The sequence below is a fragment of the Homalodisca vitripennis genome, chromosome 1 (assembly GCF_021130785.1).
Source record: "Homalodisca vitripennis isolate AUS2020 chromosome 1, UT_GWSS_2.1, whole genome shotgun sequence".
Taxonomy (NCBI): Eukaryota; Metazoa; Arthropoda; class Insecta; order Hemiptera; family Cicadellidae; genus Homalodisca; species Homalodisca vitripennis.
The window spans coordinates 126,874,261-126,901,742 of record NC_060207.1 but is presented as its reverse complement, the minus strand read 5'-3'; the positions used below and the strand labels follow the sequence as shown (position 1 = coordinate 126,901,742).

The 27,482-nt window shown below is 32.2% G+C and overlaps 1 protein-coding gene across 1 annotated transcript in view; it reads right to left on the bottom strand.

Moving 5' to 3' along the window:
• Positions 1–27,256, bottom strand: part of LOC124371051 (ras-related protein Rab-1A) — a 28,399-nt gene extending 1,143 nt beyond the window's left edge. Inside the window, exons 1-6 of the mRNA XM_046829362.1 lie at positions 27,100–27,256; positions 16,203–16,275; positions 14,567–14,614; positions 12,695–12,742; positions 8,432–8,659; positions 644–859 (exon numbers count right to left, since the gene is read on the bottom strand). Of these exons, the coding sequence (XP_046685318.1) occupies positions 662–859; positions 8,432–8,659; positions 12,695–12,742; positions 14,567–14,614; positions 16,203–16,275; positions 27,100–27,113 (609 nt within the window). The 5' untranslated portion in view covers positions 27,114–27,256 and the 3' untranslated portion in view covers positions 644–661. The remainder of the gene's footprint in view (positions 1–643; positions 860–8,431; positions 8,660–12,694; positions 12,743–14,566; positions 14,615–16,202; positions 16,276–27,099) is intronic.
• Between the last annotated feature and the right edge of the window lie 226 nt (positions 27,257–27,482).

Here is a 27,482-nt window from a genome sequence, read left to right as displayed (position 1 = left end):
CTATTTTAACACTTTTTGTGGGTGTAAAAACACAAGTTTAAGTGCTATTTGTTTAGGTTTTAAAAGTTATAAAAATTCAAACAATCATATTAACTTGTTGTCCTCTTTGTTTTCTACATAAAAATAAATGCTTTATAAGAAATAAACATGATTTAAGGGCATTTCAAAAAACAAAATGTTGCTATAGAAATAAATAAATCAAAATTTTTGTGTATATTGGATTTAGTAAAACATTTTTTTTATGGTCATCTAAATTTGATGTTTAAAAAACAATGGTTTTATTTTCTTTGGTTTAAACAAAACCAGTGAATATTACAAAACTTTAACAAACTTTATTCGTGTCTAATTACAAATTTTTATTGTGTCTGATTAAAAATCTATGGAATATAAAAATTGGAAACATAAACAAAACTCAGGGTTTTAACATATTATGTGCAATCTATAAACAATTTAGTAAACCTCTGTAAAAAGGCAAAAATCAGCCTGCCACTCAGGGAAATTCTGACCACTACTTAGAGGGTTAAGATTCGGAATCACATTTAAGATTTGAAAATTCTGGATTTGGTTATTAGAGATCTGGTTAAAGAGCCAATGCAACTGAAAAAAATCAGGGTTGCAGACTTCATAGCTTTAACTAACTTACTATGGATGAAGCCGTTTTTCAACAGCACCCAGTTTTGGTTGTCTCGATAGGCTTGCCCTGGTCGATCTTGACACCCTTGCCCGAGTCTGCGGCAGATGATGGAGGTCCAACTCTTTTCTTTATCTCGGTTGCCATCGTCATAAACGCCTGCTCCACATTCATCGCACTTTTTGCTGACGTTTCTAAGAATGGGATTCCCAGCTGGTCAGCATATTCCTATACACAAACATTCTTTATTAGATCACAATTGACAATATACATATTCCTAATTAAAGTACTATGAAAAATGAGAACAAAGATATTGACAAGTTTGGTATCTGATTCTAGATCAGATGTATATTTTGCATTACAAGGTTGATAATAATGTAAACCTGACCAGAAACACAGAGCTTAATGCATTAGATACCATTTATAGGGTCGGTTGATTGATTAGCTTTCAATGCTAATCACTAATTATTATAGACATAATTGGACAGTGCTCCCCATCATTAGATTAAGCACCAAAAGATATTTTTGAGATAAATGGCTCAAAAGCTTTCGCTTTGTTAGTAATCAAACTTCAGTGTCAAGTCTTTTGGTCTAGTAACTAAAAACTAAATTTATCCTTACTAGTTTAAAACAAGGAAGTTGTTAAATACAATATTATTACAAAATAATTTTATCATAAATTCTATTTATACCTGGGCGGACACACAATAAAGCACAAATTATTCATGAAAACATATTCAAAACAATATATTAAAAAAAATTACTTTTTATAACAAAATATTAATACAATACAACTCTTGGTATCAATTTACAATAACGTGACCATGGAAAGGTATGTTCATTTTTTTTCTGAAAACTACAATTTTTCCTGAAAACAATAGTGAAGAAAAAATTCGTCTGCAACGTAAATCAAAGGAGTTATGATTTTTTGAAATCCTCTGAAAACTCTGTTTTTGACAGTACCTCTGGCAATACTATCCATATTTGACAGTTTGGTATTACTCCGCGGCTCTCTTAAATAAAGAAGGGACGCCATTTTGAACTATTTTGTTCCTCCGTGTCTATTCTTAACCTCCTAGTTCAGTATATATGCACCTGTGATAATAATACTTGGCTATAAATGCCCAACCCATGAAAAAAGTCCATTTTCCATGGTCACGCCATTGTAAATAAATACCCAACTCTTTTCTAATTTTACAGTATCTATTAAGAAATAATTAGATTACTATCAACAACGTTTCAGAAAATTAAAAATGTTCTTTTATTCAGTTTCCCTAATTTTTATAATTACTTTAAAAGCATACTTTTTACAATAAAACATTGGTTGGCTACATTATTTAAATAAAACCATACTAACTTAACTTTCTCTGTCCTCAATCGAACAGGAAACATAAAAATAATAAAGAAAAGGTTTTCCTTTTCAGTTTTAGGTCTTGAATTTACAATTCCAAATTACCATTGAAGTTGTCAATGTCGTCCTCAACTTCAATACTGCTAAAGAAGCATCTGTAAATCGACCTTCTCATTTAGTATTAGGTTAATCAGTGACTTAATATCATTCAATTTAGGTAGCTTGTGTTTACGTATCCTTTTCTTTCTTGTCTTTAAATAGTTTATCGTTGTTTATATCTTTCTTCCTATTTGACAATAATCTTTTTTAGGTGATCTGTTCCTTTAAACTTTTCCTTCTCCAACAGTGAGAGGATTCTTTTTCGTACAGATCTTCATAACATTTAATAATCTTCTAATCTGCACATTCTCTGTTCGCACTTCGAGTTGGTATCATCTTAAATGTACGTCTCTGTCACTAGAAGAATATAGAAACATCACCAAGTCGAATAAGAGATGGGCCTGTAGAAAATGTGTTTCCCTTGACGTTACAACTGGTTGTGAAAGAGAAATTGCAGAAATAAATGAAGCATAAATGATGTGATTCAAGAGCTAGAAAATCAAAGTTAAATAATACAAATTTTAAATGAAGACTTAACCCTCCGAGTGGTGAAAGACGCTGCAGCGTCTATTTATGTAAGCCTTTTTTGTTAAGCGGTTTATAAAAACATTCCGCGACGTATCCACACTGAAGTGGTATGGATAGAAAGAACAGATTCCAAACTTTAATTTCATATAGTATTATATTGTACTGGCTTTACGTTTTGTTTACTGTATGTCGATTTTAAACGCCTTTGGCGAGTCGCGTTGATAGAACACTCGCGGCTTGTTGACAGTGGCCGTAGTCCGACAACAGCGTTGTTTGTTTGGTTCTGTTCGCGTTCTGTTGTTTCTAACAATTAAAATGGATAGCGCTTTACGTTCTAGTGATATTAGGGAACTTGTAGCAGATGAAGAATTAAGTGATGTAAGTGTTAGTGATTTAGAAGCTGATAATTTCCCCGACGACGTTAGCCTAGAGGACTTCTCATCCGGAAGCGATGAGGTTTATGTGCCTAACCAAGACGATGTTGACACTTCTGATGATGAAAACCAAAGAATTGATGTGAGTGGTAATAATAATTATAGTGGAGTTCACAGAGAGTGCTTTCCCTACTTGGAACATTATTGGAGACCTCTAAGGCCTGGAAGAAAGAGGAAGAAAGAAGATGGCTCAGATACAGACCAAAATGTCATAAAAACTGGTGTACATAATAGTTTTTATGTCATTAGTGTTAGTGTATTTTTTTTTTAGTTAATTTAAACTGTGTGTTTTTCAAATTAAAATTAAATTTAGAACAAAACTGCTATCAAGAATAGTTGATTTTAGCTATTTTTTAATTTCATAATTGAAGCCAAACATAAAAATTAAAATTTTCAAAAAAATATTTTGGTTTTTCAACTTATCTACTTTTCAACTAAACCAAGGTAAGTAAATTATTTTAACACTGTTACATTGTGTGTTTTGTGCAGTTTAATTTGATATATAATATGTCATATTTGTATAATTGTTTGACCTAAAAAATATGTATATATTGATACAATACAAAATAGGAGAAAAAGTCCCGCCACTTAGAGAAAAAGTAGTTGCCACTGGGAGGGTTAAGACAAGCCAATGAGGAAATAAGAAGACTCCAAAAGCCATATCATACAACTTGAAAATTTAGTACTAAAAAAAAGAAGAAACTATAATATTGTTAGAACAAAAAATTGGTATATATAACACTGCAATTAACAATAAGTTCTCTCAACTGAACACTTCCAAACCAAACCGAGTTTACTTAAATCACACATTTCCTGCTATACATTCTACACCAAACTGCAATAGTACAATAATAGGGAACAAAAAAAGGAGCGTTGAAAAATATAAAAATAATTACGAGACCTTTTCCTTGGTTGTGAAAGAAAAGAAGACTGCAGCTTAAAACTTGGATCAGCAAGAAGAGGCAAGTCAAATTGTATCACCTAACCCATTTGAAGTACTCACAGTTGATGAATCTGAGGAATTAACCCATTGCGGATCACTGACGAGCTGGGCTCGTCACGCAGCGGCCGGGCCTAACGGCATGATGACGAGCTCAGGTCGCAAAAGCGATCTGCTTTTATGTTTCCCTCCAAATAGTTCTATTAGTGTCTGATAGATTGGGCGATCGTCTTTACTTGTCAACTAAGAGTGTTTAACAACGATCTATGTTTAGTTTTCAAAAGTTTTATAAATATCCTACAGATCGCAGTTGTATTTCGACATTGAAAAATCATTCATGAGTTTACTCTCTGCTTTTCAGCGCTTCTGATTGGGTGTTTTCCTCAGTTGTTATTATAATACTTTTGAGGTTAGTGACACAACTAATCGATGCAGACGTACATGTTGGCGGGTTTAGTCTAGACAATGGCCCGGGTGTTGTAATCGCTTCGCCCGAGCCGCTTTATTTAGACTATGATTCAGACATCATCCCTGCCACCCCGGAACCTTGCTCGCGTGTTATCGTTCCTACATCATGGATACCCCAGCAGGCCCATGTTCCATCTGAACAAATACCTTCACAGCTAAATTTTCTAGTATACAATAGCGAGCGATACGATGTGACGCACCATTGCTGTTCGTGCGGCTGCTGACCGTAAATTAATTCGTGCCCGCGCGCCAAAACAATACGATCCGCAATGGGTTAAACTTATTATGCTTATTTTTCACTCACATTAAAAATGTTGGATAGCATTGTGGGGCTATAGTAGTGGTATACAAAAAGCTTTTAAATGGCAGAAAAAGGCATTGAGAGCTATTAAGAATGTACCTAAGGAGAAACATTTGTGTCAACTTTTAAGAAACTAAAAATAATGACAATTTCAAATTTGTATGTTTATTGTTGTTTAGCGAATGTTAAAGAGCCTGTATGTGATTTTTTTAACTAGAAAGGAAATTCATAGTTATTTTAACAGAAAAACCATATTCTAGGTTTACTTACTGCGAAACTTAAGAAAGTAAAAGCAGCCACATATGTGTGAAAATTAAGCTATTTATAACAAATTACCACAAACAGCATGGCCTGTACCTATAAAAAATTTAAAATAGTAGTGGAAAGGTGGTTAAAATAAAATGTATTATATTCTGTTGATAATTTTTTAACCTGTGATACTAGCACTATACATTTTTAACTACATTGATATAAAATGTGTATGTATGTGTTGTAGTTATCATAGTTTTTGTATAGATTATTTATATATTTATTTAATTATTATAACATCATTGTTACTGGTTATTACCTTAGAGTTAGCTACTAAGAATTTGACAACTGTCGTTCAGACAGATATATATTTATTTAAGAAAATAGTTAATTGTAAATCTGACTTTGTAAATTGCACAATGTGTTTAAAGACAATAAAAATTCTTGATTCTCCTTCACTTTAGAAGATTTGTCTTAGTTCTTAAAAGACAACCAATTCCTTGACCGGCAAATTTCTTCGAAATAGAGCGGGTTTTTTGGATTACTGTTTGCATTATCGGGGGTCTCCAAAGATTTAGAAATTGGTTTGGTAATAATTTTACTTCAATCAAACTTAGGCTAAAAAATCACCAAGACTCAAAAATTGAGAATTGAATTTGAAAGATTTTGGAATTCTGGAAGTGCTTATTACTAGTTTTGAAATCTGTGCTTCACTATGTTGTATATTGGTATTTTGTATAAGTGGCACTAAACTTTAAACCAATATAACAGAGAATTTGGCACTGTATGGCCAAACGGTACCGCTAATATTTTTCTGAATTAGCGTTACCTTACAGTACTCACACACATAAATTTTCATCACGTGAGCTCAATACTTTTCATAACGTGAGCTCAATACTTTTCATAACGTGAGCTCAATACTTTTCATAACGTGAGCTCAATACTTTTCATAACGTGAGCTCAATACTTTTCATAAAAATTGGATATCAAGATTTGAAATACTGATTGTACATTGAAAACATCTGCTTACATTGATGAATGAAATAATATCCATATTTGAACACACAAAATTACACATGTGGTGCAGAGTGCGGAAATAGTGACACATAATGGTGAACGCGTTCCTGCCAATAATACTGTTAGGCCTCTAGTAATTTTTATAAATGTACATGAATAAAAACTAATTGATTTTAGGAATAAAATGATAATATCCATATTAGACACACAAAATTACAGGCTTGGTGCAGAGAGTGCATAAATGGTTACACGGAATGGCCAATACTACTTTTGGGCCTCTAATAATTTGTATAAATGTACATTAAAACTAATAATTGATTTTAGGAATAAATGAATAAAATTTGAAGTTTACCAAAATTAATGAGTTATATAAGCCAATAGTAAAAATATCTAAAATTTCCAATGAGAAATAATTATAGGAGAAGAAATCAATTTTGTCATAAAACATGGTAATAATTATCACAATAAGTAATTAGTTAAATAGGTCAACTGCATGAGTATAATCAACATCAATGATACTCCAACCACAGGCATGAACAAATATATCAGATGTACAAAGCTTTTAAACCTGGCAAGTGCATAATGAGTGACCGTTATCTGCTATGGTACTTTATCTCGTCAGTGAGGACCAAAGTTCTTCAAGATTGTATTGCACAACAATGATTCACTTTGTAAATCATGTGATTGCACTATCGCTGAGGGTCAACAGAATAACCTACAATAGCTGTGGAGTTATCTTATGCCAACGCGGGAACATAACATAAACATTGGTTGCTGGCCACAGCGCATTATGTGTTTTTATAACAACATTAACTGTACCTCTGAACATTCTTTGGCCAGCACAATCATTTTAGTATGTTGGTTGAATTAAAATAAACAAAGAATCAAAAAGAAAATAAATAGTCTTTTTCTGACAGTATTTTTGTATTTTTTAAATGTTTGCCTGTGTTACCCTTGCTGTGAATATAATAATATGGAGCAATAAATTATAAAGCCAAAATACAAAGAGTTTTGACCCTCTAAATAAAATGGCTATTTCAGATATAAAAAAATAACACTTATATTGCAAACATCAATAAGTTATGTAAGTATTAAAAAAAGATTTCTTTTAGCCATAAAGATAACATGTAATACGTTATACATTACATTTCTTGCATCATTTTTATGAATATAGATAGATATTTACCCAGTTCAGGCATAGAGTTAATAAGTTCTGAATGTATGTATAAATATCTTATAAAATATAAACTGTAGTTACTTATTTCAATGAATATAATCTAATATTCTTCTTCCACATGAAATTATGAACATGAGGATTCACTTTAGATGTCTAGTATAAGAATATAATTAGTGCTTATAAAATGAACTGCAAAACAAAACAAATTACAACTTTTTTCATAAAAGAAAAAAAAACTTTTTTTATAAGAAGTAAACATACATCGCTGTACATCAGAAATCTGTAGTTGAATATCAGTAATAATATTAAACACATTTAGAAGATACAAGTGCTATAAAATGAAAATTGACTATTCTTAATTTTGTATTAAGTAAAAATGTCAGCTGTTATTTGTCGATCTGACGACAAAAGTTACTTCACTGGAGTAATGCTGTCAACTCAAGAGAAAAACAAAGTAATCTAAAAGAATAATAAATACATTGTAAGTAAAGGAATAAATGTTATTGATTGATATTATTTCATCTGTAAATTGAAATATTTTTGAAGACATTGAATGTCATAACACGCACATACATGTGTTTGCTTTTGTGATTCACAATGACTAATAAATTTAAAACTGACATGATAGCAAGAATAAGAAATAATTTACTCTGCGTTTTCCTTTATCCTCCTGACCAACGTGTCCCAGAATGACACTGAATAGAGAGGCTCCTCTTCCCTTTAGTAATTTTGATTACAATTACTGAGTGTCAAGTAGCACTACATGTATTTATTCTTTATTTGATTTATAGATAGAACATTTAAAAAAATACTGATTTCATGTTTTGCTAAAAAATAAAAATGTTTCAAAAAAGTGTCAAAATATAAATATTTTAGAAATCTGGTTTACATTTGGATCAGTGGGTATATGGATTTTTTGCTAAATATGCTAGTAGAGTAAGGAATATAGACGTAACGCATTTATCATTAATAATTTTTTCAATTTAAAGAGTTGTTTTTACTTCACGTACACACACGTACGCACACACACACACACACACACACACACACGTGTGTGTGCTACAATGTTAGTTGCTTGTCCTGCAGCGAATGTGAATCAACACATTTTGTGACAGAATATAAAAATGACTCAGAAGAGAGTGAAGTCTAATTCACAATCCCCTAGACTGACTGAAGTTACAAAAACACCAAACATGAGAGTTTGATGTTTTTTGTGCTTACTGAGAGTGCACTCACCTTGGCTGTTTGTTGGTCTACAGCTTTTTTTAACGTGAGGTCGCATTTGTTTCCCACTAATAGTTTGTTAACGTTTTCACATGCGTATCGGTCGATTTCCTCCAGCCACTGCTTGAGGTTGTTGAAAGACTCGAGATCCGTGCAGTCGTACACTACGATGATTCCATGGGCTCCTCGGTAGTAGCTGGACGTGATGGTTCTGAACCGTTCCTGTCCCGCTGTGTCCCACTACACAGTACAAATCACATTTACTCCTTTTAATATTCAAGATTATATTTGAAATAAACAGTTCCAAATTAACATGAGAAAATAAAGATTGTTTCTTGTTACATGGCATCTTCTGGGACCTAAAATCTCAAATTTCATCAATTTCTTTACATAATTGTTCTGAAACATTCAAATACAAGTTTAGAAATACTGTTTAAGTTTCAAGTTATACCTCCAATTTCATTAACCCTTTAAAGGCCAATGACCAATTGAGTTGCACTAGTCTCAAAGGTCAGCTCTTGATATTGCTCAGGTACTTTGAAGTCCAGGCTATTTTTGTTCCCTTTTGCATAGTTTTAGTAAATAAGCTGTAACTTCCATATTGCTTAGTAAAAACTGATAATTCTTTTTTTAATTTGTTTGTAAAATTATAGGCTTAGACAGGAAACTATAAGGGTCATATAAAATAAAGCTTATTTTTTACATACATGTTTGTATGTAAAATTTGTAAGCGTAATTTACTTTTTTTGGTTTTAACACCTCATAAAAAATACAAAAGATTGTTTTGCACCCAAGTAACACATATTTTCTAAAACTACATATTATTTACAACAAACATGCCAATTTTCAAGTGCTTAGCAATAATAGAAGTGAAGTAAGCACGGATTATTCAAAATCTGCAACCACGGCTTATTTGTGAAAATTATAGAAAAGCTAGTCTTGTCTTCAGTTTATATACAAAATATCTTTTTTCTTCATACAACTCACAAGAATCTATACAAAATAAACACAAAACATTGTTAGTAATTAAAAAGTTTTAAAATTATTATTATTAACCCTTTGAGTGCTGCAGCGTCTACATAGTAGATGTTGTGAAATGTGCATAAATTGCCGGCATCTACCCAGTAGACGATTTATATTGAATTAATATCACATATAATTTTTTTTTTACAAATAACTTATTTCACGGCAATCTACAAGTTTCGAACAATCGATTGTGATTGATTTTTATTGTTCACCGCCTCCTTGTAATTATTTGCCATCAGAAAAAAAAACAGATGACGCAATAGTTGGTCAGCTGATACTTGTTGCCATTAACTACACAGTTTGGTTCGTTGGGTGTTTACATTGTGCTAGTTTTCTCTCGACATATAAATGTTTGACAATTTATTAGTGATTCTGCTGATTGTGAGATTCGTTCTGTAATCAAATTTCTTAACGCAAGGAATGTGAAACCAGCTGAAATTTATTGTCAACTTCAACATGTTTAAGGGGAAGATGTGATAAGTGAAGGAATGGTGAGAAAGTGGGTTAGAATTTCAATGGCGGTTGAACAAATTCATGATGAGAATCAGAGTGGTCGGTTTTCTCTAGTCACCGATGATCTGGTAAGGCAGTTGATGAAAAAATCCAAGAGAACGGACATTTCACTATGACAACGCTATCTGACGATTTCCAACAATTTTCACGCACTCTTTTGTACGAAATTGTTATGGACTGCTTAGGTTATCGCAAGCTGTGTTCCTGATGGGTTCCAAACATGCTCACTGACGTGCACAAAACCAAGAGACTCGGAAGTGCTTTGACTTTTCTCACACAGTATAGTGATGATGATGAGGATTTTTTAAACAAAATTGTGACAAGTGATGAAACTTGGGTCCGTCATGTCACACTGGATTAAAAATAGCAGTCAATGGAGTGGCGACACACGCAATCCCCGAAGAAACAAAATTCAAGACAAAGACGACAATGTCTGCACAAAAAATCATGTGCACTATATTTTGGGATCAGAAAAGTGTTTTGCTGATTGATTTTCTCCCAAGAGGTGAAACCATTAATGCAGCAAGGTATTGCGAAACCTTAAGAAAACTAAGGCGGGCAATTTAAAACAAACAAAGAAGAATGCTCAGAAACGGAAATGTGCTGCTCCATGAAAATGCTTGGCCCCATATCGCTGGTGAAACTCAACATTGGTTCGACAATTTCGTTGGGAGCAGTTCGATCACCTGCCCTACAGACCGAACTTGGCACCGTCTGACTACCACTTGTTCCTGCACATAAAGCGCGAGCTAGGCAGCCAATGCATTTAAACCGACAATGAAGTGAAAACTGCCATGGAGTCATGACTACATTTGTTAACGGGAACCTTCTATGAAGAGGGTATAGATAAAGTGATCACCCGCTACGACAAGTATTTGAACATTGGTGGAAACTATGTTGAAAAATAGTTTAAGGATTGTGCTTTCATGTAGAAATAAAATTGTGTTGGAAAATATTGTTTTAAATTCCACAAAAAGAATAAATATATTTTTTTTAATATGAAAGAAGATATAGATTTATCAAAATTTAAATGATTGAAGATAGACCTTAGCACTTCTCTTAATTGTATTTATCCCTCAAATGTGAGGTTTTGACAACATACAATTCGATTTGTGAGCTCCTGTTCTTTAATATTGGGCTTAAGAAATCACTGGATTCTTCTGCCTCACCAATCTGCATTCATTAGTGAAGCTTAAAGCCACCTTCATCAGATGTTTACGAAGCATTCCAGGTACTAGTCATTTAACCTTGCTTAGATCTAGGAGTCTAGTTCATCCTTTAGAATAAGGGGAGATAAAAACATTTTTACTGACTCAACGTCTTGGACCTGATTTTTACAGTAGGAGTAGGCTACTACTCCACTACCCATGCTCTAGCCCTACCAGGCTTTTCAGAGCATATCTTGGCCAGGGCGTCTGTTATTTCATTCCCAGGAATGCCTTAATGACCTGACAGTCAGCGAAGGACAACTTTGTTCCTTTTTGCCAGCCCCACTAGAGCATACATGCATATTAACTTTGAGTAAGAGTAGACATCTAGCGCCATTAAAACAGCCTAACTGTATGATAGAATAAGGTATTTTGCACCATTAGATCCATTATGGATGAGCCTTCTGGCACATGTCTCAATTGTCATAACTTCTACTGATAATATTGTGGCATGTTTTCCTAAGTGCACCATAAGTCTGGCTCCTCGCCTATATACACAAAATCTGACTTTAAGTCCAAGCATGAATCCTTTGTATACTACTTTATCTTATGGATTTTTTCACCCCCTGTCCCAAAGGAATGTATCCCCGTACTGTCTCCAAGTGCCACAGCTGGACAGGAGCTTGCTCATTGCCTTGGGAATACTCACCTCTAGACTCCTTGCTGCCACCACAAAAGAGCTGCATATGTGACCATTGGTTTTACTACAGCTTCATAGGTCCAGTATGTCATCTTGGAATTCAATCCCCACTTGGAAACCACATGTGAGGTTTCCATGTTAACTTATTGTTTAGACTAACTCCTAGATACTTGGCCACAAGAGCATAAATGTCACGGTAGGTTAAATTAGAGAACTAACTCCAAGTTCATTTTTTTTAAGAAAGTCACTAGACTTGTTTTATGTGGGTTGATCTTCACCTGACATCAGTTGCTTATAAATAAAGTCAAAGGAATTTTGAGGTGCCCTAGAATACCACTATTTCTATTCATAATCAAGAGCACTAGGTTATCAGCATTAAGTAACATTACAAATATAAAAATCAGGGTTTGATTTTATATAATTAAAACAATCATCATGTTTATTTTGTAATATAATCTCGAAATAACAAAGTCTTAAAAATAACAAATCTTCATTGGATCTAGTAGTAATTAGTAAGTATAGTATCGTAGTAAAGTATATTAACTAATTAAAACATAAAACTATTATTATTTAAATAGAGTAATAAAATCTTGAAATAATATTTTTATTACTGTGATAACTAACACCAGACAGGTTATTTTGAAATGTCAGGAATCATTTATTATTTATTGTGTTTTTATTATTTTGAGCAAATATAAGAACTGAAAAAATCATTCAAAACTCTTAAATTACTGACCAAAATAGTATAAAAATATGAAAAATTAAAATAATCAAATATTTTGCTTTTAATTAATCCATCACTAGTATTGACCATATTACTGCACTTAGCTCCCTTTAACAATATATACATATATAAATAGAAAAATGTACATAGATTTTGTTACTTACTATCTGTAGCTTAATTGTCTTCCCGTCCAAATCTATGGTTCTGATTTTCTGTAAGACAAAAAACACATTCAAAATGAGAATATGCTGAGTTACTCCAATTTTTATTGCTTAACATTAACTTAGAAACCTTCCCAGTTTATTTATTTTTTATTTTGAGTTAATTTTAAGCAATTGTTGTAAGAGATATAAAATAAGTAAGAGTTATAAATTAATAATATAATTAGGCTGTGAATTCAATCTGCTTTGTTTTTAGAGCAGTACAAGAATAATGATTATATGGTTAAATTATAGGCTATTTAATCTACAAGAGCACACATTACAGAGACAATGTCATCCCAGTGTGGTACTGCTGGATCGATATGGCCTCTTAGCTACTACTGGATAAAGCGAGAATAAAAATAATATGTGAAAAGATGTATTTTATATTTATATATAATGATGGGCAATTTAGCTATTAAGGAAACAAAAAGAAATTGGTTGAGTCACTGTTTTTTTTAGTGGTGAGGAAATGTGTAATATCATATCACATAATCAATCATTCCTTATCCCTCAAACTTCATGTATTCTATTTATCCACATAAATCTATGAAGAAGGTAAGGAAGGATAATTGGTGTCCCACAAAGAAACACCACTGTTAGATTATCTCATCGCAGATTTCACGGTTTCCATTGCTATTGAAATAAGAAAGATAGGCCTATGAAAAAAGACTTATTACTGTATGTCCAAGAAAAAATTCAAATAAACATTTAAAAATTTAATTTTACACACAGATACAAATGGGAACAAAAAAATGTTTATGACTATTAGTAAAAGAAATATGCAGACAAGACCTGGCTACAGACATTTTTAAGGAGAAAAATACAATAGTGCCAAAACAATAAGGAGCAGCAACACCAATTTTATTATTATAATTTGTAATAACATTATTATTATTTTTGATCCTAGTATTCACCTTGTCCTGAGATTTGTATAAATTTATTTAGACCAAAACTCTGTCATGGTACCCATTACAGAGTCTACAGTAAAATCAGTGCACAATTCAACACTTGAGTGTTGGCATCAAATTAAATGCCACACTACATAATAAGTTTTTTGTGACTCAAAAAAATGCTAAGTGAAAAACTAGTTTACATAATTATATAATATGCTCACACACCCCTTCTTTTTTTCTTTCTTTTTATTAAAAATCATTGCTAAACTCTGTTGTAAACTAAAAATTTTAAAAATTAGCACTTTTTAAAAAGTAAATAGAAATACTAGATTACATGTGTTTCATTACAAACATATCTAAATTAAACATATTACATCCATGTTATGTCTCATTTGAACTTAGCCACTGTTCATTGATGAATATGTATATTCATCAATGAACAGTGGCTGGTACCACACTTTGTAGATTTTTTAATATGGTGCACTTTAAAACATGTTTTTCCATAATGGGATTTTAAATAACAAGTCAACATTGTCTGCTTTGTCAATAAGCTGATTCAACATATCATACATACTCGTAACATTGAATTCTTTAACTAACATCCCAATAGACGTTACACAGTAAACAGAACCCGTAAAAATACATATTACGCAATTTAATTTAGTTGACAATGTCAATCATATGAAACTAGGGAAACCACACTCAGTGTTAATAAACTAATGTAAAGCCCTGCTTCCGAATCAAAGAATGTTATTATTGAAATTAAATACTAACATATGCACATCATGTGTTTTTAAGAAAATGCAGCCCTGTATAAAATTAGTCAAAATAATATGAATCTATTGTAGAACAAAAAGTAAATTGTGTTTCATAATTTAACTGTTGAACTACAAGGTAAACACACAGTATGATGTAGATATATTAATAAAGGTACACTTACAAAATCTACTCCAATAGTACTGATGTAACTTTCTGTGTATGTGTCATCCTGCAACAAAAATATTGTTAGTAATGATTTTCTTACATTCTTTAACACATGTAAAACCTAGTTATAAACAAAACAAGAATATTTTAAGTTACACATTCCATGGTGTCAAGAAAATGCTAGGCGTTAGTGTTCATTAGATAATCAAAGAAATTTGCAAAAAAAGTACACGATCCATCGCTGACAAGTAAGAGGTGACTTGCCAATAAATCTAATGTTATATTTGAGAGCATTTATAAAAAAACTTGCTATTGATGATACACTAGATATAAATTATATGCCCTTGATCTTCTGGATCTTTTTATGAAATGCCTACTGATAGGTAATGAAAAGTATTCAATAGTGCATAAAACATAACAGACTTGCATGTATTGTGTACCACTTGCAAGGTCAACAATAAGGTTTGGTATAGTTACAAGCTTACCGTAGGAGTAAATTACAGATAAAAATTACAATCAAGAAAATTGATAATACAGAATAACAAGGTTTTAGTACATACTATTATGTAGATAAGATCATAGAACTGAATATGAAAAGAGATTCAACTTCAGATCAAAAAAATATTACACAAACATTTATTTATATAACCTCTTTTCTCTCTTGAAAAGTCTAATTGAATGAAATATTGAGAAGTTTTATATTTCATTTCTGTTGTTTCTCTTGAAGATACGTATACAGGGTGTCCCAGAACTCTCTACCAATATTTTCTGGTATAATTCCTGGACCAAACATAAACCATAAAAAAGTTATTATTTTTAGATAATAAACGTTATTATCTTAAGTTTTAACTCAAAACAAGCCTAAATGCAGTAATAGGTAAGGATATTATGACCACAATTCAACAATGTACTTATAATCAACTGATTAGAGCAGCTAATATTAAAACCACTGATTGTTGTGGTTCAAAACCAGTGCTGTTATATGTCAGTGAATTTGTTTAGAACACAAGTTTTTTAAAAGCGTATTATCTCCCTTATTTATGAACTGATTTTCTTAAAATTGATATACTTAAAATTTTAATTAAATTGTCTAACTAAAATGTAGCTTAAAAAAATATGTGGTTTTAAAAATATCTGTATGTTTTAGGAAGCTGCCATTTTCAAAATAAGCTTTAAAATTAAAAAAAAAAAATTATAAATGATAAACCAACTTATTACAACAAGTTATTTTTAAATAAACCATTGTGAAGTGAAAATGACAAAATGGCGGCTATTCGGGTAAGTTTTTGAAAGTTTTAATGATATTATGGTTCGTCTTTGGTCTAGGAATAATACCTGAAAATATTGAAATAGAGTTCTGGGACATCCTCTGAATACAGTGTGTTCAGAAAAGGGTGCCACAGACTTCTGTGACTCATAGTACCCATTAAAAAAAAAGAATGTACTATACACAAAATGAGTACTAGATGAATACTAGATGAGAAATGAGTCGTTTAGCCGCTATTTCGTATTTGTCATAAAACTATCATCTCTAGAACTAGTAAAGATACAGATACCAAACTTTGCACATAGGTTGTGATAAAAAACAGGAGTGTGATAATATATTTAAAAAATACAAAATGGTGGTTGACTGTTATCTGAGGCTGACTTACAGCAAACCGTAGAAGCAAGCATGACTTCCCCACTCCGGAATCTCCAATAAGGAGCAGCTTGAAGAGGTAATCACTGAAAAATTACAGAATTATTATTAAAAAAAAGTATATTATAGCCTTAGTTTGACAGTTTATGATAAGCATAACCTGAACTATAGCACACCTAAAAATATTCTACGTGTCTACGGCTTCATCATAAATGTTTTTATTCATCTACGTAGCAGAAATAATACAAGTTGATTCATATCTTGTCTCAGATCAAAACATATGTATGTATGTGTATATATATATATATATATATATATATATATGTATGTATATATATATATGTATATATATATATATATATATATATATATATATATATACACACACACACAGTTGTCTCCTGTGCAACACCCATTACAATCCGGTAATATTGTGGTCTGATATCTGCCGGATTAGTAAAAACACCATATTATTGGAAGGCATCAATAAAAATGCTTATAATGTACAAAATGTGTGTTTTAATACACTTAACACTATTCACAATTACTATTACAGTACTCGTAGGTACAAAATTTAAATGAAAGGCATTAAAACATTTTCTTTAAACATTACTTTTACATATGTAATAATCAGTGCTGTAATACACTACAAGTGAACATAACCTTAACTTACAGTTCGGTAGGTCTATTTCATTGGAGTAAATAAACTTTTGATTTTCTTTTGTTTCTTGGCTTGAAATGACACTTTGAATACTTTCTCTTGAAGCCTCATTAAAACCAGAATATCACTTAGCTAGACACATCATTTTTGTCTGCCCACTTCACAGAAGTTGCAAAAGTATTCATCACATCATTGGGCACAAGTTGGTAAAATAAACTACTCTTTCATCTGCGCTATAGACTTGGTTAGAAGTTTTTTCGTCCGTTGTACTTCCAAATTCCGAAATACCTTTTGAATTTTTTAACCATCTTTCACTTGCTTTGAAATATCCATTATTTTCTCATAGAATACCTTTACCTTTTCTTTAAGAATCTCCCCTGAAATTTGTGTATGCCTGTATCATTTTTGAAGAAACCTATTCTTGAGGATATAAGCTATCCTCAAACTGAAGAAATTCACCTTTTTTCTAACCTGAAGAAATTCACCTTTTTTCTATGTTTTCCTGGCACTTGTCACTGCTTTTGCAAAAAACTTATTTTTTTCACTGTTCATCCGTATGTTATGTATCGTTGTGCGACTGATACCATATTCATTTGCAAGGTTAGCAAGCTTATCACCTTTATCAAATCTCTTTTAAATCTCGTTCTTCTGAAGCAGAGTTTTACCGTCTTGAAATACAAATTAAACACAAACTACAACACAGAGCACAGAAGCAATAACATGGATAACACTGGCACTGTTAACATGAACAGCTCGAGTTGTTAACATTGTAAACCACGAGACAACTGAGCGATCATAGGTTGTTTATTAACACAGTTTTCAGTAACGTGTCTCAACTTGAATCCCCCAGTCCTAGCCTGTCTAAATATGCCGGATTATAGAGGATCTACTGTATATAAGTAGGAGGTGACTCGATTAGAAATGTTTAATATCATTAACATAGTAACATTAAAATAAAATAAGCAAAAGAATTCATAACTATGAAAAAATTGACGGGATTAAGCTAGAAACATATTTGACCCTCACTACAAAATCACACAGGCCATTAACCAGAAACTGACTGATGCCTTAATAGGCTCTAAAGGCATCAATGAAGACTGCCCAACTACTCACAGTGCAAAGCACATAACTCTCTTAACCCTTTTAATGCCAACGATCTATATAAAGATCGTTCGTTAAAATTTACTTTACAGGCATTTAACGTACATCAAATCTCATAAAACGTATTATGCAGTGTCTAGAGGCTACATGGAACATAAGTAAACCTCATTTTATCCTCTTTGGATTTTAGATTTATCGTTTAATAAAGATATTTTGTGTAACACTTTTTCTTTTTATTGGTGTTTATATTGGTTTCAAAGATAAGTAAGAGGAGTACATTACCAGTTAGTGAAAATACATTAGTAAATAGTTTGTTAGGAAGTGGAATTGAAGTCTTGAATGACTCAGACTCTAGTAATGGTTTTCTTGAATGACTCAGACTATAGTAATGGTTTTTTGAACAATCGTTCTGATTCTGAAAATGAATCAAGTTCATCTGAGGATTCTGTGGATCTAGGGGAAGAATATAATGACGATACGGATGCTGACCCAGACTATATAGGCCTAGAATCAGAAAACTCATCTGACGAAGGGGATGACAACCATAGCCTACATATCAGATGTAAACATAGACTTGATGTACAAGACCATGTTTCTGTAAATGAAGTTGTCGAAGATTTAATATCTAATTTTACAGATGTACCAAATAATTATGTAGGCCTAAACAACGTTTAAAATAAAAATATACTAAATCAAAATATACCTGGCCCTGACTGGAGTTGAGGAAAATAATGACATCTACTCCCAAACCGCATTTGCATTTGATGAACTACCTGGACCAAAACATTGTCCTCCACAAGATTCACCACAGACTTCATATTTCAATTTATTTGTTACAATAAATTTGATCAATTCTTTTGTGCTTAGAACCAATCAATATGCCCGAGAAAACATTGCATCCCATGCCCAAACATTATCACCTTCCTCTGGAGCTCAACAATGAAAACCTGTAACTATGCATGAAATGAAAGCTTTCATAGCTACTATATTAAATATTGGAATAATTCAAAAGCATACAAATGATAGCTATTGGTCGCTAACTGGCTTACTTTAGCACACCTTGGTTTGAAAAAATGTTCAGCCGGAACAGGTTTCAGTGTCTCCTACAATTTTTCCACATTGCAGATAACAGATTGTTAGCGAAACCAGGACATCCTGAATATGATCCTTGTGGTTAGAACATGCCAATAGGATTTCCAGAACTCACTACACCCCTCATCTGGAGATTTCTGTAGACGAAAGTCAACAGGAACAAAGAGCCACTCGCAAATATTGCAATACTTGCCCAACAAGCACCACCATTGCTGGGGCATAAAGATAGGATGTTATGCGACTCGATGGTATAGTATTGTTTGGCCTTCTTTTGCTATAGGGGTAGTAAAAATAAAAATAAAGAAACTGGCCTTGATTTCAGTGTTGTTCGGAAACTTTTGGAAACCGGACCGTATCTAAAAAAGGGTTATCACGTTTTTATGGACAATATTTTTACCAGCTTTCCTTTGGTTAAATTTTTATTTGAAAATCTTACGTACATGGCAGGCACTTTACCGAGCAATCGAAAAGGGATACCTCATCAGTTCAAAGAAAAGTGTGATGTTAGGTTACCGTGAGAAGGCTTACCTAAAAAATCCAGTTTTGCTACTTTCTACTAAAGAACCAACACAGTCCAAACAAGTTAGAAGACAAAAAAGGCATGAGAACAATCCTAAAATAAAGCCTTAAATGATGAACTCATACAACATGTATATGGGTGGCATAGACGGATCCGATCAAATGTTGTTCTGTCTATTATATGAAAGTTGGACCGTAAAATATTGGAAGAAGGTTGTGGTCAATTTATTTTCTAGAATGGTACTGAATGCCTACATAGTTTACAAGGAAAATAGTTCAGGGAAAATATTGACAAGATTTCAATTTACATCTTCAATAATTGAAGATCTTTCCAGTGAGTGGCTTAGGTAGAAGTCTCAACCCGACCCAACCTGGATATGGGAGGGGGTGACAGTCTTGGCGCTAATCCCCCCTTTGGCCTAGAATCTCTTCCTGGGATCTTGCTAAGAAACTGTTGTGTTTGCAGCAAGCAAAGTACCAGTACTGGAGAAAGAAGAGAACAAAAACTGTTTGTAAAGCATGTAAGAAAGGTGTCCATCCGACATGCTTTGGTGACCACAGGTATTAGAACATTATACCAGAAAATTGTATATAGTTCTTGTAAATATACATCACAATAGTATACACTACATAGTAATAAGTTATAAATTTTCTGTTTTTGAGTTTGCATTTGGCTTAGAACAATTTATGATCTCAAAACCAATAGAACTATACGGGTGTTAGAAGAAATTTTGTGTGTGTACTAACAATCAACGGTGATATAATGTAAAATATTTAAATTGTTGGTGGTATGAATTATAAGCTATCTTATTATAGAACAAACTAAAAATATATAAAAAAAATATATTTTGTAATTTTTTTCTCAGTTTTGAAAAGTTTGAAACAACTATTTTTTTTTTTAATAATGGAACTAAATAAAAAAAAACAAGACCATTTCCATGACCCTATGACAATAAATTACAAACATATGAATTTGTATTCAAAACTCTGCATTTTCCACAAAATAGGCTTGGCATTTGTCGCATGTTAATCTGATATTGGATTGGCAATTTTTCAACACAAGAAAAAATTATGCTGGCATTAAAAGGGTTAACCAAGAGCACAAGAGGAAACTTAAAAAAATATAGTACTAACAGAATATGGCCTACAGCGGAATGAACTGCGGAACACAATAATTCCTGGATACAAGCAAGTGGAAAATTTCTGCCAAACACAACATAAATATGGAGCAGTGGTTATTTTCATAAAATATGATACAGTGATTGAGGCAGAATCTACTAATATGGGAAAGTGAAGAGCTTACTTTTGAAGTAGCAGTAGCATCTCTAAGCATAAATAAAATTACCATTACTGTGATCGGAGTATACAGACAAACACAAGGAAATTTAGAAGATGCCCTCAGAATGTTCAAGTTTTGGACTAAACACAATTACATAACAGTAACATAGCTCTGGTAGGTAACATAACCATTGATTGCTTAAAGGAACACACATCCAAATACATGCTTGAAGAGACAAATACATGCTTGAAGAGATTCTAGCAGCTTATGGCATTAACAGACTAAATATTCAACCAACTAGAATCACTTATTACCTAGCTTCCTCAATTGATTGTTTGTAAAAATTTTCCTATAGTCTCAAGAGTGCACTTACTGGATAAATATATAGATCACTTATTAAATTTATTTTTAACTTAATTTAAAACCTCCATCTATATATATAAAAATGAATGTTTGTATGTTTGTCCTTTATGGAATCGTGAACTATTGGACCGATCATGATGAAAATTTGTACGTATATGTATTTTTCCACGGAGAAGGTTTATAAGCTATGCCCATCCCTTTCCCGATTCAGGATTCCGCCCCACTGGTTACAGAAATACCCATAAGAAATGCATTGCAGCAAACATATGTTAACGTCTTTTCAAATTTTTAATCAGCTGTTCTTTGTAAACATATATTACACTTATAGTTTTAAAGCATAGAGTAAGCTTAAGAGAAACGACAAATTTTTGTTTAAACTGTTTTTGCAATCACTGTTAAACATAGACTTTACTATCCAGATAATACAATTCAAATTTGACGTAAAAATTCACCTTTAACTGCAATATTTATTTAATATAAACCATGCTCATGCTTGATCAGAAGAGTAATGCAGATATCATAATTACTATCTTACGTTGGCTACAAATATAAAGAATGTTATAAAATCAACCTTAGTTGTTTTTTTTGACAGAAGTATGGTTCTCAAAACTCCGTGTGTACATATTCTCTCGATCGAGACAACAAAGCAAGCTCAATCGTGGCATCGGAGATATAACTAATTTAATCTAAAATTTATTATAGTAAAAAAAAAAAAATTTACTAAGTAATATAAGGACTTCGGTTCTTAAGATTTGCGTGCGAAGCCGTGGGTAACAGCTAGATAGAGGCAGGAATATGGTACATACCTTCATAATACGCCCAAGAGGCTCACGATGGAACGACTATCAATTATCTCAGCAATGTTTAGAATGTGATAGAAAAAGAATAAGTGAATATAGTGTACTGTTTTCAACGGGAAATTGCGTGCGAAGCCGCGGGCAACTTTTGCAAAAAAATTATTGAAATGCGCAGCAAAGCGCGCCGGGCCCGCTAGTATGTAATAAAAATGTAACAAATATGACAAGGGTATTTAAATATAACCATATATTTCATAGAGGAAATATTTATAAAACTTAAAAAATTGCCTATTTCCAACAAATTTATATGCCAACCCTATCTTGTTCAATTTTTCCAACATTGTGCAATCAATTAAGGGTTCAAATCGAACACAAGGGGTCGTATCTGGGCTACCTTGGAGCAGGCCTATTTCTGCTCTCTGGCATATAAAACAATTTTAGAATTAACTGAAAACTATTTACCTGCTAACTTTTGTCAAACAAAGAAATGTGTTGGGCATGGACTTTGACCAGTAATTAGTAATTAATATTGTTTTGTTTATGATAGCCATGTTCAGTTTCATTGCAAGAGATTCATTTCAGTGACACCAACTGGCCCCCATTTGTTGTTCCTGTTGTGAAGTCTAAAACTGTTACAATTCATGTCTGTTTTAGTTGTGTCTCATTTAGGCTTCTTTGTTTGTCAACATATGTCTTGAATATTTGTTGGTATGAGTTACTAACATGTCCAAAAATAACAGTAAAATAAAAGCCAAAGTATGAAGTTGAAGGCAAGTTTTTTGAGCGATAGTATTTTCAGTCAAGCAGTTCAAAGAATGCAAAGCAGGGTCACCATCATCTTCAATATCATCCCAGGCATCACTATCATGACAAGTTGGTTCACGAGGTTGATGTAGGTTGTGGGACTCTGTTTGCAGTCTTGGAGGCAGTGAGTGTTATGTCCAATGAGATTATCACAGATATTATGTTTACTGTTCATGATAAGCTTCTTTGAATGCTGGATGTACTGGATAGGTCAGGATTGAAAGTGGGATTAGCTTCCAGTAGGTCTTAAGCAGAAGTTATTCATTTAAACCCTTACCTAGATTTAGTGTCGATAAATATAAATTTTAGTTCAATGACAAACTAACTTACTTTTATTTGTTCTACTCATGACAAGTGTGCCAGAACAGCTACAAAAATTGTGATATAATATGAAAGTGAATTTTCTTGTATATAACAGTAAGGGATAAGTATGAAAAGTAAATTTGTCACACATCTTTGAAAGATGCCAAAGCAATTATATTGCCATTGCCAATTCTAGGGCTAAAATTTAAAATTATTACTCAAAAATTAGAGAAACAAATTTTGTGACATCACCTGAAAGTGAAATTTTAGATTAAAAATTAAAATAAAATAGGAACAAAGATTGCAAAAAAATGCACTAAATTGCATTCTTTAACTCTTATTTATAATGTAGTTTTTAATAGTAATGACAGCTGTACAACATGCAATATGTAGAGAATTATTTTATGTGTAAAATATAACATGAAATTACAAAAATCCTTTAATAGGATCATAACAAATTAACTAAAAATCTTAATTTCTTCATTCTTTATTAAAAAATAGTTAATCTCATTAAACCAGTATTGGTATTATACCATCATACAAGTATTGATGCAATCCACACGAGTCAGACAATGAGTCAATTATGATTAATGTTTACAAGAATAAGTCACTGTAAAGTAACCAAAGTTCCATTCTCTACTATTTGGCTATAAATTAGTACATGAAATGATTATCTGGACTTTATTGAAAATTCACTTAACCCTTTGGAGATCAGTGTATATTAAAAGAAGTAAACCACAAATACCAGGCCAAAATTTCAGGGAAATTGCTATATTTTAGGAACTACAAATCTAAAAAAAAAAAAACACGTCTGTTTTAGTTGCTTCCATTACCTGATTTTTAATACAAGTTAGGAATATTATTTATATATTTTTTGTACAAAATCCTAAATACCATGTTTCCCAATAATGGATGGATATTATCTCTCTAAACATTCAGATAATACCACTGTCTGGTTCTAAGTGTTAACATAGAACATAAAACACAAATTATGTCTAGTTTCTGCAAAATGTTATAAATAGACTTATGAAACAGTCCATATAAACGAAAGTGGGAGATTGTCAGTAGGCTATTAGAAAGTGTTGCCATATAAACAAGAAATGTTTGAGTAATACACTCAATAGAGTGTACAAACTCTACAGACACCATATTTTATAAAACACAACTAGAAGGCATGTAGGCTACAAGTTTTAATTATTGTATATATGTTGAATGTTCACTTCAGCGATTCAATAGTAGCCTACCATCGGTTAGCTGGTCAAGGGGTCATGAGACCTAAACAAATGTTTTCTAGATAGACCTAATCTTATTTCTGTAAACTTACAAAAAACAGTTTTACAAAATTAAAAAAATGAATTTGCATTAAACTCTTTCACACTTATTGCAAGCTGTTGTAGATTATTTCATCTTGCCATCACTTTATACGCTCTTTCCTGAAAAATAATAGCCCAACATCTTTTATTTCCTAGCAGTTTGAAAATCCCTTCCCCTTTTTTATATGTATTTTCTCCTAACTTAATGTGAACTACATCATTTTTCTTGCAACCAAGTTAGGCTAACATAGTCAATGAAAGCTACATCTTTAACGCTTATTGTACTCTACCCTAAAAAAACAATCAAACTTCACTATAGAGGTAAAAACTGTTGAAAAATTGTCTTAAATTATCCTCATGTAGTTGGTAGCCTTACCCTGGCCTCTATTATTCTTTTTAATTTTCTCAGGTGAATATTGGTACCACATTATACCCTCCACCAATGCCTACCACTCCTTCGCTTTTTGTCCCCCTATCCAGAAACCTCGATTCTCCTCAGTCCATAAAAATATTTTACGATATAGCTTAAAATTTCAAACATTATCAGTGCAATTATGGATCGCAAACAATTCATTTTGGAAATGAAAACATACTATCCTATTTTAAGAAATTGATAAAGGTGGTTTACATCTTTATAGCTAACGTGGCTAGTGTAAACATTATCTAAACAATCCTATTATTGACTTGCTTTTAACTAGGCCTATTTTGAAGCACGAACGTGTCTGAAAACTTGTGACACAAATAACACATATACATCGCAATTGTTCTTATAGCCATTTACTCAAAAACCATACAAATAATTTTCTTTAATTAAATTAATACAATTTGAAGTTATTTAATAGATTAAAAAGAGATGGACATAATTAATTAGGTACTTTGGGATTATACCGACCACACTAGTATGAAGAACACAAAAATAGAAATTTATAGAAACAAACATGATAGAACGAAAAAACAACTCTTCAATTACAAAATTACAAACTTACAAGCATTTCCAGGTATTGTGATCGCTGTTATCTTATCTTTCTCGAGAATCCTGATTACGGCAGGCCGCGCGGCATCACGTGATTTGCACGGTACATAATTGCCTTTCCATTACAATTCAATTTATATTTCTGATTAGCCCCTCTAGAATTTGATATTTTACTGATAGGTACTATCTCGAGGGATGTTTTTCTTTCGTCGACATCAGCGCGGGGCAGCACCGAAGGTGCTGTCAATGCCCGCGCTGATGGCCGGAGGCACTCGCATTTTGGGTGGCGGAATGTGATCAAGAATAAAAACAAGTTTTTAGTGTTTTTTTAATAAAGAGTTTAGTTTGGTAAATGATTGTTTTTGTTGAATTTTTGTGTTTGGAGAAATGTAGAGGTAAAACACGGAAGTACAACAAAGCGATGCACCAGCTGAACGGGCGGCGAGACTGCAATCACGTTATCTACTAGACGCTCGACTTTGACCTCTGTCTGAGGATGGGGAGGGGTTTGCGATAAGACAATTCCTGTTTTATATTGACGAAATATTGTTCTACGCTAATCTAGTAATCAGTAGAAACGAAATGTGAAATAACGATTCATGTCTGGGTGTGGTCGGTATAATCCCAAAGTACCATTAATTATACATAACTACGGTATAATTAGAATGTTTTTGTACTAGATTGTTAGATATTTCTAATCGATAATTACGTAATCTGATTTGATTCTGGCAATGGCTGTCTAATTTACTGGAGCCATTTTATTTCCAGCTTATTTGTATTTAGTAAATTGATACAGTACAAAAGTTGTTCATTTTCTTGCACATGAAAGTTTAAAAAAGTGACGTAAGTTGACAGCTATTAAGAATTTTACTTCTAATCCATTTTGTTACTTTCAACTCAAGTAGATTAGTTAAGGGGAGATGACTAAAAATGCTTTGCAAGAGTTAAAAATAGCAAAATATTCAACTTTAGCACCAGGTAGATAATTACCACAAACTTCTTTTATAATTCACTGTTCTTGTGGACAAATGTTTTGAAAAATATATATGAACTTTCTCTCCCTGGAATAGACTACTACTTAGGAGTAGGTAATTATGATTATTTATGATATTTTCAAAAACAATTAAAATAACAGGATGTACATGAGAAGCATCATAATAAGAGAATGAATTAAAATAACAGACAGTTGTAATAAAATTATTTCTTTTTGTACAGATGCCATCCATCTGTCATGAAAAGAATTAGGAAGTAATGTTTAATGTAAATAAGTTACTGGTGAATCCTTCCTCATCTATTGAATAAATATAAAATACTAAAGTAATTGGTGAGTTGAATGGAATACATTTAAACATGTTTAGGTATACCATAAATGCACTGTCTGTGAAGACAAAGCCTCTTTCAGATAGCCTATTATGAGGATTATTAAAGCAAAGGCCTTATTTTATTACTATATCTTAATTCAAGGGGATTTACACATTGAATACGAATTACAAACAATAATTGTCTACAATTAGGATTGACTAACTTTAATGTGAAATACAAGGAAAATATAAAATGACGTAATTAGATTCGACATAGGCTTGAGCAGAAAATGGATCGTCAGCTACTACGTCCAACCTTGGCTACTTTCCTATAAATCACTGTATTATAAACTTAAGTCTTGTTTTAGTTAGTAAAACTAAATTGTAACTATGAGTATACTTACTACTCGGGATTCATTTTTCAGCGAGATTTCTAATGTAACGAAGAATAAGATGGCCTGTTGCTAATTTCCTTATTTTATTTGGAAACAAACTAACACTCTTCAACACAGACAGACAATATGGCTTCTACCAACCTCCCACTGACTTGCAATACTTCCCTAGAGGGGGGTATCCGGAATTGACGCATATCCACGTAGTCGAAATTGGGATAGCATTGATCAGATGTTTATGAAAGTACTACAATATATGTACTAAATTTGCTAAAATAAACAAACTCTATTTGGGATCCCATTTTAACTATTGGATAGTCTCTGTTGTTAATTTAGTATTTTTTTTAATTAACCTCTACTTCTAATCCCTGTACTTAAGTTGTTGTATACAAATG